This window comes from Octopus sinensis, linkage group LG6 (genome assembly GCF_006345805.1).
Source record: "Octopus sinensis linkage group LG6, ASM634580v1, whole genome shotgun sequence".
Lineage (NCBI taxonomy): Eukaryota > Metazoa > Mollusca > Cephalopoda > Octopoda > Octopodidae > Octopus > Octopus sinensis.
In genome coordinates, this window is record NC_043002.1 from 93,239,367 (window position 1) to 93,258,416 (window position 19,050).

A 19,050-nucleotide genomic window follows, 5' to 3' on the forward strand; every position below is an offset into this window, starting at 1 on the left:
AGATAAGGAAACACAAACATGTTTTAATTTTATATTTTACTTTTTTGATTTCAATTAAAACAGCGTTTTCACAACTCAATTTTTGCGAGAACATTTATTCCTGATTCATCAGTATATATCTGTATGTGTATGCGTTAACAAAACACCAGCTTATTGGGCCACAAGTCCAACGCCATCCTGGAGAGTTAGATCTTTGTATATGTGTGTGTCAAGCACACATATATACAGAAGTATATATATCTGTACTTACACACACACACACACACATTAAGCAGGGGAAGTAACCGTACTTTGCACGTTTCACAAGCGTTTTATTTGTATTCACTTTCTCTTCTTCTCTTTCTCCCTCTCTTTATTCCTCTCTCTTTCTCCCTCTCTTTTTTCCTCTCTCTTTCTACCTCTCTTTTTTCCTTTCTGTCTCTCTTCCTCTCTTATCCTTTTCTTTCAATGTTTTCCTTCACACTTTTTCCTCTCTTCACTTTCCCAATCTTCTTTCATCTCTTAATATTTCGAATTTCGTTTTTGTCTCCTTAGAACACAACATTTCGAATTTTTTTCCGATAAATTTTTCATCGTTTAATTATTTCATTCCTTTTCCCGTTTCTGTTTTCGCATGATTCTTTCTACTTGTTTTAAATTCATTTCATTTCGTAGTTCTAAATCATTGTCACTAAAAGGTGAAGGAAGTACTTCACCTTCCCCAGGGTCAAACATTCTCTATCAACCATATAGATTGGCGTTTTTAACCGCTCTTTCTTCTTCCGCCTCTACCTGTCTATTTATCTCTCTATCTCTCGCCTAATCTACCTTCACACATTTATTCTTCCTGTCTGTCTCTCTCTCTCCTCTCTTAATCTACCCTCACATTCTCAATTTCATACTCTCACTCTCTCTTGTCCTATTCATCTACCCTCACACTCACTCTCTCTTGTCCCATTCATCTACCCTCACACTCTCTCTCTCTCTTTAACTCTCACCCTCCCGTACCCTCTCTCTCTCTAAGACAGTAGATCTCGATGCGTGAGTGAGGAGTGAGAGTATGAGTCTGAAACCAACAGACATGGACCTTCCAATTGATGAAATAGTACTCTACAGAGATGAACACGGTAAGGCATTAATACAATTACATCAAGCGTCAAACTTAACCATTCCTATCACACAATCTACCTTTGCAGTCATCTCCACACATTTTATTTACCATATATTTGTCTTCATCTATCTCTAAACTTATTCCGAACTCAATATTTTTACCGTTATTCTTCAGATTCATTCACGTTTGTTAATGATAAACATAATAACAAGAATAAAATAATAATAATAACAACGATAATTTCTTTTTTCAAATGAAATACTTGTCCGATACTCACTTAAAATGTCCTGTAGATGACCTTTACGTACGTACATACATACATACATACATATATGTATATATATAAAATTTCTGTTGATTCACCAAGCAACAGAACTCAATACATAAATGTAGAGTATCATATGTATATTTTTACATATAAACGTGTGTGTATATATAAATGTATATGTGTGTATAGATATATGTATATATACATGCATATATATATATATATATATATATACATGCATATATATATATGTATATATACATGCATATATATATTTGTATATGTGTGTGTGTGTATACATACGTGTGTATCAGTGTGATTCTTATTGTTGCTTTGATTCCTCAGTATTATATGAATACATTTCTTCCATCTACCCGTAATATTTCAATATTGCTGCACCTCGCCCACGCATTATAGCGTGTAATGCATATATATATGTGTATATATATATATAACTACGAATTGGTCCCCTCCCCACTTGACTTGGTTTCCTCATGACTTTCTGATATTGCACATTTATTTAAAGGAATTTTTCCTGAGATGCCTTTTTGAGAGTGCAGATTACAGTGAAGTTGATGTAGTCTAGGGAAAGAATTTGAAGGTGTTTCGGATCACCTCGCCTCTCATCTTTGATATTGCCAATTTGCATAACTTTAGCATTTTTTCACTTGTTTCAAATTTACATGTTTTGAAATATCAATATTACGCAATCTACGTCCTCGAAAACGTATTCCTTCAAAATGTGCCCATTTAAGCAATAGTCGAAATGTGGGGGAGAAAGATCCTAAACTCTTTAAAAATGAAATTTAATGGTAATCAAAATCATCGTAACCTATAACCCTTCCCCCAAACTCCCATTTCTCTGCAAAATTTCATTTGCAAAAACCAAAAGAAAAGCATGCATTTTTCAGAAAGATATGAGGAAACAAAGTCGATGTGGTACCAAAATGTAGTATAGCATGATAGAGATATAACGAGGTGTTTGGATTGACTTCGTCGCTACTCCGAGTTTCACGTACCACAACGTGTGATCCTTCAGGCTCCCAACAAATAAACTCTACCACACATACATATAAATATATATATATATATATAATGTGTTGCATACATTTCAGCAGCAACACGTTTTTCTTCTCATTACACCCACCCATACCACTCCAATCTGTAGCCCATTTCATGGTTAAAATTAGTCCCGATTTCTCGTCCCACAATATTTCAAATTTTCTTTCTGTTAGCATTGTGTGTCTCCTTTTAATGAACTCAAAAACATACATAGCCAAGGTTTAAAAATTCTACTTTGTTTTATAACAATAGTAGAGCAACACCGATCCATATATATATATGTGTGTGTGATCTGTACGGTATAAGTCATGCCGTTAATAAAGGAATATATGTGAAAATATCATAAACGTAATTGACCGCTTTAAAAAAAATAATCCCAGAAAATGAAACCGGAATACATAGAAATCCTCATATTCCTAAACTCTATGAAACGTGTCAATATAATATAATAATAGTCTATATATTTATTTCTCTTATATTATTTACAATTTTCAACAGAGTCTGAAATTATAGCTATAATTATTTATACACTCAGTGCCAGAAATCTTCTATACTCATTCAACATGTCTCTATTTCTATAGATTTATTTCGTTTGTGGCTCTTGTTATTGTTTGGCCCTAGATCAAACCTGAAATGAGAAATGATCAAACACTTTTTCCGCTATGAGCATCCCTTCTTTATATATATACCCGGGGTTTACCAGTATCCAATGTTTACGTCTTTTATTTAACATAGTATGGTGTGATTTGAGGTAGATTCGGCTGCAATTTGTAGCGAATTGAGCGACTTTGTAGAGGCACTGGCCACCTGATTTTCTTTGTGTGTGTTTACGATTATATTCATCCATGTTTTGTTGATTAAAATTGTTTGATTCACTATCTCTGTTTTCTTTTTCGTGAGAGAATGATGGAGTCAGGTTATTATGTTCGTCTTACTTTGTGTCGTCGTGTTCCTCCCTAAACGTTGCAGTCTGATAATAGACACACTAATAATAAACCAGGGCGGTGCCCACATGGTCGCTCAATATATACTAGAAATAGCCGCCAAATTCTCTTCAAATCACATTCTATCACCTAGATGCAAAAAAAAAAAAGAAAAAAAAGAAAAGAAAAAGACGGGGTGATCAAAATTGGAATGTTTTTTGATCTTAGACCAGTTTGATCGTGGCTGACCTTGGGCTAAACAGCAATATTTAAAAGGCGATCTTTAAAACAAGCAACAAGAAGCAACTATATGTGACCGAGAGTAATTTCACGTGTTTATTTGCCGGTTAATTTCACAAGTTTCACGTTAGTCACTGTGGTTGTTGATGTGGTCATTTTATAGACAAAACAAATGAATTTATTACAAAAATAACATCTTATGCCATATATTTTACTATAAATGAAGCAAATAGTTTACACCTTAAACCCAAGATCAGTTTGTAAATAGCTGGGGGGAAAGACACCGTTTTTGCATCGCTTCCTTGTAAGTTGTCTTTGTAGTTGGCATTAATTAAATGCCAAGTAGAAAATACAATCTAGTAGTCTTACTATGGCTTAAATTTTTTTTTTTATTATCAAGATGGGTTAATTCTAAACGCCTTCTCATCGTCTTTCCTTGCTGACTTCAAAGAAATGGTTTAAAAAGGCTGACAGTGTGGAAATATTTTAATCTATTTGGTATTGAAGTTCCAGTGCAAACAGTAAATATTATCGAAAGTATTTGGTCTTTCGTTAATTCGAGTAAAAGACCAACTTTTTGAAGGTTACAAGACGTTTATAGACAGGCGAGTGGTTATTTCTGCTGCCATCTCACCTGTCTGCGCTGCGGTCTCTCGGCCAACTAGAAATAGTAGCCAGATTCCTTCAGAATCACACCGTACACTCTTTGTAAAGAATAGTATATTGGATGAATAATGTGAGAGTAGTCGCAATGTGCGTGGGCTAAACGTGGTGGACTCGGTGGGAACATCTTTGAGCATTAGGCCTGTTCGATGAGGGTTGGCATGTCTCGAATGAACAACTGTTTACGCATTTCCTTATACTATTTGTTAAAGTATTGATAAATAACAGTTTATCAATTCTAATTGATACTTGTACCTAATGAACTCGACTCTCTATCATAGCTATACTCTCTCTTTCTCTCTCTCCCTCTCAATTAATTTGGCCTGTTGAGATCACCTAATTACTACTCCCTCACTTTAGAGAAAAATAAATGCATCGTTAACTCCTTTCTATTTTCTCCGCTACACCTTTCTACAAAGGTGAAAATTGTCGTCAATTTTCTGTTATTTAACGGTGATTTAAGGTAGATTGTTTTCCGCAAAGATTAGAAATTCGTCGACTATTTTTTTCAGTATTCGGCTTCTTTATTTGTTTGTTTCGTCTGTATGTCCTTCTTCAGAGGACAACCACGAGCCATCGACACCTTTTGGAGATGAGACTAAACAGTAGCACAGGGTTTTGGGGCAGTTACAAATATAATTAAAATGTTCTGGTGTTCTTGATTGTCCGGTTTTAAATTTTGACTAAGCTTTGGTTGTTCCAAACGTAATGAAAAAGTATTGTTTTCTCTCCTAATTTTTAATCGTAGATTTTTTTTTTGTCATGCTGACACCCAAATTTAATCAGAAACTGTTTTTTTAATTTTTGTAATAGATTCCAGCCTGTAAAAGTTAAACTCTTTTAACTTTTCTGACCTGGGGTTTGGGGTATGCAAAATTCCTGCTTTTCCTTAACCTCAATTATGTAGATGACACAAGAGGAAAAATTAAAATTAATTTTAAAAACAAAACACAGTTAATTTCACTTTTTCTATACTCGTATCAATCAAATAACCTCTGTCATTAGATGAAGGTTATATATATATGAATTGTTGGCCGCTATAAGAAAGGAACTAAATGATGGTTGTATATTTTCAAAAATATTGTCGTATGTTCTCAGTTTCAGTAAAGCCATCAGATACTTGATGCTGTGCGCAAAATGTATCTGTCGTTGCATCTCTTTTTTACCTCTATATTAAAATCGTTTAAGCCAAAATCGTAATCGAATTTTTGTTCCTCACTGATATTCTAAAATAATGTTTCTCTTGCTATCAGTAGTTATATGCATTTCCGATTGAGGCCGACAATCGATAAGGTGGGTGACCTGAATTCCAACTGCTTCATCACTATTAGTCATTTTGATCTTCCACACTTTCACTTCCAAATACATAAAAAGCAACTTCTCTTTTGAACTGCTTTTGAAACTAAAGTTTGACAGCTCTTTGTATCTGCATACCTGTGTTCAGTTTTGGTTTTACTTACACACTGACAATTGTGATGATGGAGTTTTACTTGATGGGGTAGCAGTGTCATCCAACAGCCATGCAATAGACGACGTACAGAACTTGTTAGGAAACGCAATGTTGGAGAAATAATCAGAATTTGAGAAGCTGATAACTGAACGAGCAGTTTAATATTGACTTAATGTTTATTTGATAAGGATCATTTGCATCCTTCAATGTCAACTTGATATTTAATCTCATACCACCTTCCACTTACTTTTAATAGCTAGAAATGAATTCCAATTCACTATATAAAAGAAACAATCTTGTATTTCTTTAACATATTGATTTCTTAGTAATAGCAACAATATATTTTGTGTAGGGCTGGTGTTAAAGAGTTAAATATCCATGTTATTACTGGTATGTATTTTATCAACCACATGGATGTTGTCAATATATTCTGTAAAATCATTTGTTGTGTGTTAGACACTGATTTGTTCTTTTTGCATAAGGGTTGTCCTGAAAATAATGCAAAAGTAGAGATTTTTTTTATCAAGTGATATTTGTAATTCAAACTGCACGGGCTGGTAGAGCGACTTTTCTGTATAAAAGATACTACTCGACTCAATCTCTATCACAAATGATGCACTTATTTGCTCCATCCTTGAACCCAACTCTCAAATTTTCTTTGAAAAAATTCAAGTGTGCACTGTTGTATCCACTTCTTTACAGCTGCTTTCACCTTATCTCTGTCATCAAATCGTTCCAGCCAAAGACTGTCCTTCATTGAACTGAACTGATGAAAGTGGGAGAGCACCAGATTCAGATTATATGATGAATGGGGAACCACTGACCTACTCTATTTGCCATTTGTGTGTGTTGTTGCCAATGTGTGTCATGGTGAATCCTGGTTTCTATTTTTTAAAACTTCTTCATCCATCTGTGCACATTGATCTTGCCAATTGTGTCATAAACATTCTGTAGCCTTCAGTGGAGGTTGGACAGCCCATACCCCTCCTTCGTCAAGAATTCAATGACGGTACATTGCTTTGCATGGAGCCTAACATTTGTTTGCAATGAAGGAAAATAGGAAGAAGAGTTACTCTACTCATAGGCGCAGGAGTGGCTGTGTGGTAAGTAGTTTGTTTACCAACCACATGGTTCTGGGTTCAGACCCACTGCATGGCACCTTGGGCAAGTGTCTTCCACTATAGCTTCGGGCTGACCAAAGCCTTGTGAGTGGATTTGGTAGACGGAAACTGAAAGAAGCCCGTCGTATATATGTATATATATATATATATATATATATATATATATATATATATATATATATATATATATGTGTGTGTGTATATATATGTTTGTGTGTCTGTGTTTGTCCCCCCAACATCGCTTGACAACCGATGCTGGTGTGTTTACGTCCCTGTAACTTAGCGGTTTGGCAAAAGAGACTGATAGAATAAGTACTAGGCTTACAAAGAATAAGTCCTGGGGTCGATTTGCTTGACTAAAGGCAGTGCTCCAGCATGGCCACAGTCACATGACTGAAACAAGTAAAACAGTACCAATATATTCAATTTGAATGACCCATGTTAGTTACTAAAAGTTATGCTCACTTCTGCATTACTTTTTGGGATAATTCTCATAAAAATAAAAAAACAAAAAACTTTATCATTCACTCATCTTTTCTGTTCACTATTCTTGAGGCATCTCCTCTATAGGGTCCTATCAGAGGCAACTGTTTTTTAATTTTCCAACTGGGTTCCCAAGCATGACCAACTGAGACTATGGATATTATCCAATCATCTTGTTCTTGGTCCCCCACCAATTGACTTGACTTAAAGAATCTGTCTTTCAATTGTTTCCTCTGACATTTTAATTACATCTGTAGTACTGGATATATAGCTTCTCCATGTGGAGAAATAATGGCTCAGCCTGGAGAGACTCCTTGATCTTCAAGCTACATATCCTGTTGAGTAACGTTACTCCAGTGACCCTTCAGTGGTACACCATTTTGACCGCCTGTATTCATGATTGTACTTTTTTGGTCATTACCCAGCATTCATGACCATAGGTGATGATAGGCATAAAGCATGAAGACCAAATTGAAGATGGTGAGTTTGGGTTTTTTATCAACTTCACCTCTTTGTAAATAAATTGATTTAGTGTTAATTTCTGTTAATATAAACAGTAATTGTACTTTCACATGTCATTGTTATCTGTTAGGTATTCAGTACTTGAGGATACTGAGAGCACTGAAATATCACAAGGAAATTTGATTAAACTGATTGCTTGGTCTAGCAGGTAGCAATTACCTTTGAGTATGGAAAAATGAAAATGATGAACAGAAAACACACTTCCTGTACTCTTCAGAAAACTGTAGCACCTTTAGTGGACCACATTTCATGAGAATCTAATCGTGGTAGAAAATGTTCAAAAGAAAGCTACCAAATTGATTACAAAATTAAAAAGCCAGCTATGTAATGACATTTTTTAATGACTTATTCAGATGAAGAATGGTAATTCTCATCCTTTGAGATTTGTGGGAAGAAGTTATTTTCACACCAGATACCTCGTCAAGATTGCTTAAAAGTATCTAAAGGGATCAAGGTGTTGAACTGAGTGGTAGATTAAATTAACCACCCATGGAATAGTCCATTTTGACAGACTTCCATACAGTTTCGGTTTACCAAATTTCACTCAGTCAGCAAGGCTTTGGTTAACCTGAAGCTATGGTAGTATACTCTTGCCCAAGGTGTTGTGCTGTGGGACTGAACCTGAAATCATGTAGCTGGGGGATGTGGTTGAACTGCTATAGTTTGGTTAGATAAATGCTTGTAATAAAGGAGCATAGTATACAGTGAATAGGGTAAAACCTGGAGGCCAAGGTAACTAGTGATGGTTACCTTGACAGCTACATGTTCATCAGGAGTGTTGGAAGAATTTGATAAGTTCAGTTAGTGTTCATGGTGGTTGGATGGAACCTACACTCGCCTCCTTATGAGAGCTCAAAATCTCTCGTGGAAGCGCCATCCAACCAAAATGCAAATATATGGGAAACTACCACCTGTGTCATCTCTTGTGAAAGGTAGGAGAGTCCAGTATGCTGGACATTGTTGTAGAGCTGAAAAAGAAGTAATTTCTACTCTTCTCCTCTGGAAGCCATCTACTCGCAATACCAGACGGCGCACACTCTCCTACCCTGATGTAATCTCCAGGGATACAGGCATCAAGCAACAGGACCTCCATAATGCCATGTTGGACCGTGAAGTCTGGCGTAGCATGGTAAATTCCATTGTCTCGACCACGGTCGAACAATGATGATGATAGTGTTCATGTGAGAGTGGAAGATAAATGTTGTTTTGATTTATAGGCATATATATGTGTATACTCCCACACACTCCTGGATCTATGTATGTGTCTGTACTACTGTGCTTGTGTGTGCCTCCTATCAAAGAGGCTGTCTGTAAATGCATGGCAAGGCTGTATGGTTGAGAAGTTTACTTCACAATTTCAGAGTTTTGAATTTGACCTGACTGTATGGCACCTTGGGCAAGTATTTTCTATCAGAGCCATGGGTTGAGCAAAGCTTTGCAAGTGAAACTTGGTTGACAAATTGTGTAAAGGCAGTGAGCTGGCAGAAATATTAGCACACCAGGCGAAATGCTTAGCGGTATTTTGTTTGCCGCTATGTTCAGGGTTCAAATTCCACCGAGATCGACTTTGCCTTTCATCCTTTCGGGGGTTGATAAATCAAGTACCAGTTACGCACTGGGGTCAATGTAATCGACTTAATCCCTTTGTCTGTCCTTGTTTGTCCCCTCTATGTTTAGCCCCTTGTGGGTAATAAAGAAATAAGAAATTGTGTAAAACTTGATAGAGATTTTGTTGAAATGGATAATTTTATTATTTACTAGCTTGTAACCAAAGCAACACCCCCACTTTTCCACTTCCTCATTCTCAGACAAAGGGCAAATGTTCAAAATGTTAGTGTTCACTTTTTATAATAGTTTTATTTACTGAACTCTCTTATTAATGTATATATGTCCACTGGTCATAATTGTATTTACATGACTAATAACATGAGGTATGTTTATGAAAAATTTTAGATTTTATTTAGTCATTATTCTGGCTTTATTAATAAGAATTTCCAATAGCACAGACTTTCTATTATAGAAGTGCACTGAAATTGACTCGTGAATGTAAGATGAGATGGTGTCTCGATGCACAGGTGTAAAATGTTACACTTCATAATTTTGAAGGTTTTGAACTGACATAGATTTGGAAGAGACTACAAATAAGACAGTTTGAAAGGTAATACCTGTAAACAAATGAATTGACATGAAAAGTTCAAAACATTTTCATGTTATCAACACTAACGCATCTACAAATGTTAGTTTTAAGTATACATGCAATATACCTTAGATTCATAATCATGTTGTCCTCTAAATATCAAGGTCATTGTATGTCTCACTATGTGTCTGTAATTTGGCAACAAGCTCTTGGTAAAGTTCATTAAAAGCATCAGATCATACCCCCACTCCCATATCATCATCATCATCGTTTAGTGTCCGCTTTCCATGCTGACATGGGTTGGACGGTGCAACTGGGGTCTGGGAAGCCAGAAGGCTGCACCAGGCCCAGTCTGATCTGGCAATGTTTCTACGGCTGGATGCCCTTCCTAACGCCAACCACTCCATGAGTGTAGTGGGTGCTTTTTACGTGCCACCTGCACAGGTGCCATATAGATTCATTAATTTCATACAGACAATTTCTAAAAGTTAACTTTATAGTCATCAATAATTAGCCTACACAGAAAACAAAATTTAAAGCTCTCAAAAATTTGATGTTGCTTTTCTAATGTTTTTTTTTTTCATATTAATGGGATTTGAACAGTTTTACAAATAATAACGTTTTCAAGAATTGTTGGAGTAACCAACTTGATGGTTTACTATATCTAATTCAGTTCTCCATTCCTTGTCATTGGCTTTAAGTTCTATCTAACAATAGCATCATCATCATCATTATTATTTTATGCCCCTTTTATGCTGACATGGGTTAGATGGGTCTCACAATGTCTCATCATTTACTTTAGCCCTTTGCATCTGGCAAAAACCTGATACCTTTGTACAAGAGAGGCCATGTCTGACAAAACTAAAAAGTCCCTCTCTTATCTATGTTAAATTGGTCTGGTCTTTTTTTTTTGTATAGTTTTCACAGCTGGATGCTCTTCCTATTATTAAACACATAGCATAGATTGATAGATTGGATGCAATTTAATCATACCACCAGTAGAGAGTTTGATTACCTCAATCAAGACCACAGAGTTCCTTCCACTCTGTGTCTCTTCTGTTTAAGTAAATTAAATGTCTGACTTTTTACTTAGCTTCTTGATATCTTCCTTTCTCTTTATCTTCCAAACCTCTTTACCTCATTCACTACTGTGTCATTTCTTATCTCTTGCACTGACACTGGTCAGTTGGTTACTTGTAGTAGTTTGTCCCTAAAGAGTGCTAATGTTCCTTTATGTTGCCTTGATTGAAGTATCCATGACTTGTATGGAAGCAAACTCATAAAACCATTTACCAAGAAAACTGTACTGGTTACTTCGGTCACTAGCAACAAGAAAATGTTGACTTCGATTTTTACTTGCTCACAAATAAGAATGAACATGGTTTTTATCAAAGTTTGGGGTAAATTTGAGTTTTGATGTTTTTGTTTCAAACTGAAAATTCTCCATTTATTGTTTTGTTAACCCTTTAGTGTTCGCATTATTCTGCCAAAATTAATCCTTTTTCATCCACATTGCCTTGAACTAATCATGCATTATCTTGGAGCTATGAGATTTTGATGAGGTAGCTGTTAATTTTCAAAAAAAATATTGTAGGGCTGGTGAGAGAGACCAGATCTGGCCAGTTTGAACATAAAACAGGTAGAATACTTTTGGCCGGATATGGCCGGTTTGAATGCTAAAAGGTTAATGGCAGTAGAGATTAGCTATAAAGTGTTATTTCTCTGTCTAATGTTACAAGAACTGACTTGAATACTATTAATAATTAATCATTTTACAAATGCCACTGATGAGAGAAAAGACAAATATAAGCCACAATAAAGGCTCTGATTTCAAAGCTTCACTTGAGGGACTTTAATTTCGAATCATACATAATGATTTCATTGATGTTTTCTAAACATGTGATCTCAGCAATTGTTAGTAATTAAATTAGATTTTAACATTTTGATGCTCCTTTGGTAAATAATTATGCTACTATGCTAGGTACATGGGTTCAAATTTTCTTGAGCCCTATTGTCATCTTTCATACCCAATTTCTCTTTTAAATGCTCTAGTTCTTTTCAGTGTATTCAGATCTGTTATGTGTAGAGCAGAATTGAACTTCAACTTTTCCTCTTTTTATCACATCTTCTCTTCTGTCATCCTTTCCCACTCATCTACAATGGACATCAACATTGAATGTTCCCAATTTTAATCAGGAGTGCTGTTAACTTTGGTTCTAATGATTAATGCATGTCTTTTCCCTAACTGCAATTGTTATGTGTTCTTATGAGTTTTGTTTTCGTCCTCTTAATGACTTAACGAGAGGAGGAAAGCAACATCCTTGACTATTCCAGGGCCTCTAAAACTGATGGGAGGAAGTAGAAGTTATCTTCAAGTCTGGCCTCTATTCTTATAGCAGTATGGACTCTACTAAACTCATGCAAGAACCAGGTGGCAGGGTTACACCAGCCAACAAATTAAATTTACTGCCTAGGGACAAGAACAGTCCTTATGACTGCTTTCCATTTAGTTTCACCCATAAGGCTTTGATTGACCCTAAGCTATAGTAGAAAACATTTTCCCAATTTGCTACTCTGTTGGGATCAAAACTGAAGCTACATTGTTGAGGTGAACTTCTTAAACACTTGTCTATGTCTTCAGATCTACAGTGGTATTGAGTACTTATAATTCATCTGTTCCTTTTTGATACTTTCAATTCTTTTTAATAATAATTTTTACTTCTTTCACCATTATTTAGAAAACTCCATAATAGTTAATGTAAATTTTTTAATGTGGTTAACTAACTGGAAAAATTATTGCCAATCTTATGGATGCGTAAGTTTTATTCTCATCCCATCTAAAACAAGAAAGTGAGTGAAAACAAAGAAATTCTCTTGTATCTTTCTCTTCATAGCTTTTGCATTATCAAATTCTTTCATCTGTTGTTGAAAAATAAACAGCCTATAATAAATATTTGGAGGCAATTACCCATTATCACAACTCAGAACACATTCACACAGAAGAGCAATTCTTGTAAGAGGAAACTGTCCTGAGGGCAAAATATGCATTTACTAATTGTCCAAGTTGCCAATTTCTTCAATTGCAGCTATGTAATCTGTTTCCTTCCACCCATCTTTTCTCAGCAGAGGTCGTTACAAGTCATATTCTTGCAGACAAAGCTGCTATAAACATTGTGTGCATTTCTTTCAACTCTCAGCATCACCATTATTTTCTTTGCTTTTCCATGTTAGTATGGGGTGGAACTTGTTCTTAGTTGATGCTACTGCTTCCCTAGACAAGTTGAGGATATTTCAGTTGTACATTCCATTTTTATGGTTGGATGCTCTTCCTAATGCCACTTTACAAAATGGATGTACTTATGGCACCACCCTATTGAAAGTATTTTCATCTCCAGCTCACCATAATTCCATTACTTCTGTACTGCTTACCCTTCATAACTCCATTGTTGCTAAGTCTGATAATGCTATACGTTTGTGTGTGTATAGCAGTGTGGTAAGAAACTTGCTTCTCAACCACTTAGTACTGGGTTTGGTCCCATTGTATGGCACCTTGGCAAGTACTTTTACTATGCCTTGGGCTGACCAAACCCTTGTGAGTGAATTTGGTAGATGGAAACTGAAAGAAGCACATCACATATATATGTGTGTATATATATATATATATGTATGTTTGTATGTATGTGTGTGTGTGTGTTTGGTTGTCCCCTCTACCACTTGACAATCAGTGTTTCTGTGTTTATGTCCCTGTAACTTAGCGGCTTGCCAAAAAGAGACCAATAGAATAAATACCAGGCTTAACAAGAAATAAGTACTGGAGTTGATTTATTCAACTAAAAATTCTTCAAGGCAGTGCCTCAGTACAGCTGCAGTCTAATTGCTGAAACAAGTAAATGATTAAAGATATATCAGAGACTCACTCTTATCATTTCTGTACATTAAATTTCTTTTCTTCTTTTTGTCTGATGAGAAAGAACAGTGCTCTGGATCCTTTTCAGGGTCTCAAAGATTGATGTGAGGAAATCATTCTCAAACTGGAAACCTGGATTAAATGTGGCAACAGTGTTAACTTTACTAAAGGTATACTCTAGTCCTAACTGGAAGTACCTTCCTCTTCTCTCTGAAACCTTATATTCTTCACTCATTTTCCCTGTCTTTAGTTTGTTCACTAGCAATTTCAACTACTCCCTCTGGGCTTTCATATCTTCTGTCAATTGCTAATTCCTAAAGATCTTGTTAACATGCAATTATAAACATCAGGGAATCTCTAGAGAGAAAAAATGTGTGATGAAAGTCTCTAGTAAGTGCTGATTTACTATTGGATAACCTTGTTTTTTTTGGTTGAAGTGGAAGCAGTACTCTGTAAAGATAAAGAGGAATTGATTAATCACGAGTCAATTTAGTTGACATAGTAACGTTGTACATACAACATTTTATATATACACACATGACTCCGTGCCAATGGCACGTAAAAAGCACCAATCCGATCGTGGCCGTTGCCAGCCTCGCCTGGCACGTAAAAAGCACCCACTACACTCACGGAGTGGTTGGCATTAGGAAGGGCATCCAGCTGTAGAAACACTGCCAGATCAGACTGGAGCCTGGTGCAGCCTCCTGGCTTCCCAGATCCCTAGTCGAACTGTCCAACCCATGCTAGCATGGAGAACGGACGTTAAATGATGATGATGTCCTTGTATTTACATTATCAAATGTGTCTATGGCAATTATATACCATATGTTTTCATCATCATTTAGCATCTGTATTCCAAGCTTTTGACAAGCTTTGACAATTTAAAAGACTGGTCAAGCTCTAACATCTGTTTTGGTGTAGTTTCTGTGGATGGATGATCTTTCTAAATATTAGATATATTTAATCTTGGTGTGAAAATATAAATCAAAAGAGTGGACAAACCAAAAGAGCTTTGAAAGCTTAGTGAGTAAAGTATTTGCTCAACTAGTTTGTATTTCTTAACTGTTAAGAACAATATGTTATTAACTAAATAATGGATTCAGATTTTGGAATAAAGCCAGCAATTTGAGGGGTGGGGTAAGTTAATCGCATTGACCCCAGTGCTCATCTGGTAGATGAAAGGCAAAGTTGTCCTTGGCAGAATTTGAACTCAGAATGTAATGAGCCTGAATAAATGTCGCTAAATATTTTGTCTGATGCATTAACAGCTCTGTCACTTTGCCGCCTTTTGTCTACTAAATAACGTAATGTATTTACGACTCAGTTTCCCTCTCCAGTCTAAGCTTTACACCCAGTGGATTTAGTGTCAACTCTATAAAGATTAAGTGAGAACAATGAAATACTATCCAATATCTTGTTCACTGCCCTTGTTTCTGTGTCAAATGCACATACCTTAACTAACTATTAAAGAGACCTTGTTTTTAATATATCTTTTATAGTAGCTATACATAGATACACAAACATACTGACAGTCCTAATCCAAACAAAATATTTCTATATCCTTATTTAAACATTCTCCATTCATTGCTATTGTTTCATCTGTAAAGCTTCTGTCAATTTTTCAGTGCTACAACAAAAGAAACCATCCTCTTATCAACTTGTTTTAACTATTATGAATATTTTCAGTTAAAACTACTCCATTTTTTTTTTACAGCTAACATTTAAATTTTTCAAGGTAGACATAGGTCATTCTTGTTCTTTGCTCAAGCTGGTTTAAAAAAGAGGACGTAAACATTGTTTATGTATATATACATATATTTACAATCAACATGCTTAAGTAGATTAAATACAACATTCTGCCTTCATTAGAAAAAGTGTTAATATGTCAGAAGTGGTTTTTATGTAAGATACACTAATCTGGTTGTTATTTAACCAATTAAGCACTATTTCAGCGTTAAACAAGCAAGGTAGAAATGAATGGAAATCATACAGATGCTCTGTGACTATTTTGTTGTCATGTTGCTTAGTTCCTAGTCAGTCCGATCAAGCAGACATATGATCAAAGATATTCCAGCCACATCTTATTCAGACATAGTAAAGCTACAACCAAATTATAAGTTGTGATGTGAGTGAGATTTGACTGCTTTTTTTAACAGTTCAGGGGATCACATAGAGGGTTGCTCATTGGTTCATGTATTTTCTTTTATCATGTACTTGTTTCATTCATTTGACTGTAGCCATGCTGGAGCACTGCCTTGAAGGGTTTTAGTTGAATGAATCAACCCCCAGTACTTAATTTTTTAAAAGCTGGTATTATATTGATCTTTTTTCGCCAAACTGCCAAGTTAGAGGGACATAAACTAACCAACACTGGTTGTCAAACAATGGTGGATGACAAACACAGGGACACACACACACACACACATGCATGCACATACGTATATGCATATACATATATATGTGCACACACATCATCATCATTTAGCGTTTGCTTTCCATGATGGCATGGGTTAGACAGTTTGATTGAAACTGGTAAGCTTCCAGTCTGATTTGGTATGATTTCTATGGCTTGATGCCCTTCTTAATGCCAACCACTCCAAGAGTGCAATGGGTGCTTTTTACATGCCACTGGCACAGGTACCAGTTACATGACACTAGCGCCGGCCATGAATATTTCACTTGGCTTGACAGGTCTTCTCAAGCATAGCATATTGCCAAAGGTCTTGGTCACTTATCATTGCCTCCATGAGACCCAATGTTCAAATAGACTTCTCAATCATCATCATCATCGTTTAACGTCCGTTTTCCGCGCTAGCACGGGTTGGACGGTTTGACCGGGGTCTGGGGAGCCAGGGACTGCCCCAGGCTCCAGTCTGATCTGGCAGTGTTTCTACAGCTGGATGCCCTTCCTAACGCCAACCACTCCGCGAGTGTAGTGGGTGCTTTTTACGTGCCACCTGCACAGGTGCCAGAGGGGTCATATATATATATATATATCTTTTACTTGTTTCAGTCATTTGACTGAAGCCATGCTGGAGCTCTGCCTTGAACGATTTTAGTCAAACAAATCAACTCCAGGACTTATTTTTTTAAAGCTTAGTACTTATTCCATTGGTCTCCTTTGCCGAACTGCTAAGTTATGGGAATGTAAACACATCAACACTGGTTGTCAAATGGTTGTGGGGCAAACATAGACACAAAGACACACACGCATAGATCATCATCATCATCATCATCATCATCATTTAACGTCCGCTTTCCATGCTAGCATGGGTTGGACGGTTCAACTGGGGTCTGGGGAGCCCAAAGGCTGCACCAGGCCAGTCAGATCTGGCAGTGTTTCTACAGCTGGATGCCCTTCCTAACGCCAACCACTCCGAGAGTGTAGTGGGTGATTTTATGTGCCACCGACACAGGTGCCAGACGAGGCTGGCGAACGGCCACGCTCGGATGGTGTTTTTTATGTGCCAACGACACAGGTGCCAGACGAGGCTGGCAGACGGCCACGCTCGGATGGTGTTTTTATGTGCCACCGACACAGGTGCCAGATGAGGCTGGCAAACGGCCACGATCGGATGGTGTTTGTTACGTGCCCACAGCACGGAGGCCAGTCGATGCGGTACTGGCTACGGCCACGTTCGGATGGCTTTCTTGTGTGCCACCGGCACTGGTACCACAAAGATACAAATTCCATTGATGTTCATCTATATATATATATATATATATATATATATATATCATCATCATCATTTAACGTCCGTTTTCCATGCTAGCATGGGTTGGACTGTTTGACCGGGGTCTGGGAAGCCAGGAAGCTGCACTAGACTCCAGTCTGATCTGGCAGTGTTTCTACAGCTAGATACCCTTCCTTATGCCAACCACTCTGTGAGTATAATGGATGCTTTTTATGTGCCACTGGCACAGGGGCCAGAGGAGGCTGGCAACGGCCACGATATATATATATATATATACATACACACACACACTAGCAGAGATATCCAGCATTGCTCAGGATTAAAATGGCAGAGTTTGTATATATTACAGTTACGTTGAAACAAGTGATACAAGAAAGTGCAGCATTGACGACAAAACATTTGTGGAGTAAATGATGGGCTAATTCAACTAAGCAACATGCCATGCGTCCATTTGGAGTATTCCAAGCCCATGGAAAATTGGGGTGATGGGGTACGTGGTTTTTGAATGCATCAAAAAGCTGCCAGTGGATATACTTTCCTTTGTGGCAGTCAAGCACTGCATCTAACATGACCCATCATCTGAAGATTTGACACCTCCTTCGGGTTTGTTGTCCTATATCACTCATAAAGAAAATTTGGAGGAACTGTGGTTGTTCATTTGTGAGTAACAGGGAACCAATGATGTGATAGCCTTGCCTTTGAACTTTGAACATCAGCATAAATCCATGTTCAATTATCTCCTTAGATGCACCATATGATGTCATTTGAAATGCAGAATTGTATTGTGTGATATTGTTCAGGAAATCCTTTGACTGGATGGAAGTGCTTTCCAGAAATCCATAAGAGGTTGAGGAGGAGCTGGCAATGTTAACTTACTGCCTGAGCAGCACATCTCATTAGTTTCATTTGGAAATTTTAAACCTTTGCAGAAACAACAATTTGAATTTAGCACACCAGTTTGGACAAAATTATCATTTTTATAAGAATAGGGTGGATCATATCTGAAAGTAGCTAGGAGTTGTGAAGAACGAATTTGTATGTAGTCTGTTTCTGAGAGCTATTCTATTGGACCTCTGTCTAATCATTAAAACATTGTTTTAATGATCTAACATTAAGTGCTGCAACATGCATTTGCTGATCTTAAGAAAGTCTCATCTGCCTTCTCTCTTGAGACTGCATGTGACTTGCTGCAACATGCATTTGCTGATCTTGGGAAAGTCTCATTTCCTTTCTCTCTTGGGACTCCATTTGATGTACTGGAGCATGCCTTTGCTGATCTTGGGAATATCTCACCTCTCTTCTCTCTTGAGACTCCATTTAATGTACTGCAGCATGCATTTGGTGATCTTGGGAAAGTCTCATCTTCTGTCTTGAGACTCCATTTGACATGCTGCAGCATGCTTTTTCTTGATCTTGAGAAAGTCTCATCTCGCTTCTGTCTTGAGACTCCATTTAATGTACCGTTGCATTCGTTTGCTGATCTTGACAA

General features: G+C 36.8%; 1 protein-coding gene across 2 annotated transcripts in view; it reads left to right on the forward strand.

The window, feature by feature from the left end:
- Window positions 1–465: 465 nt before the first annotated feature.
- The window catches only part of LOC115212989 (synaptojanin-2-binding protein), a 49,098-nt gene continuing 30,513 nt past the window's right edge, over window positions 466–19,050 (forward strand). Inside the window, exons 1-2 of one of the 2 annotated variants that reach the window (XM_036504164.1) lie at window positions 466–915; window positions 957–1,106. In XM_036504164.1, coding sequence (XP_036360057.1) covers window positions 1,040–1,106 — 67 coding nt within the window. In that variant the 5' untranslated portion in view covers window positions 466–915; window positions 957–1,039. Of the gene's footprint in view, window positions 1,107–19,050 lie in introns of both variants that reach the window. The other variant, XM_029781855.2, reaches the window with a different exon arrangement.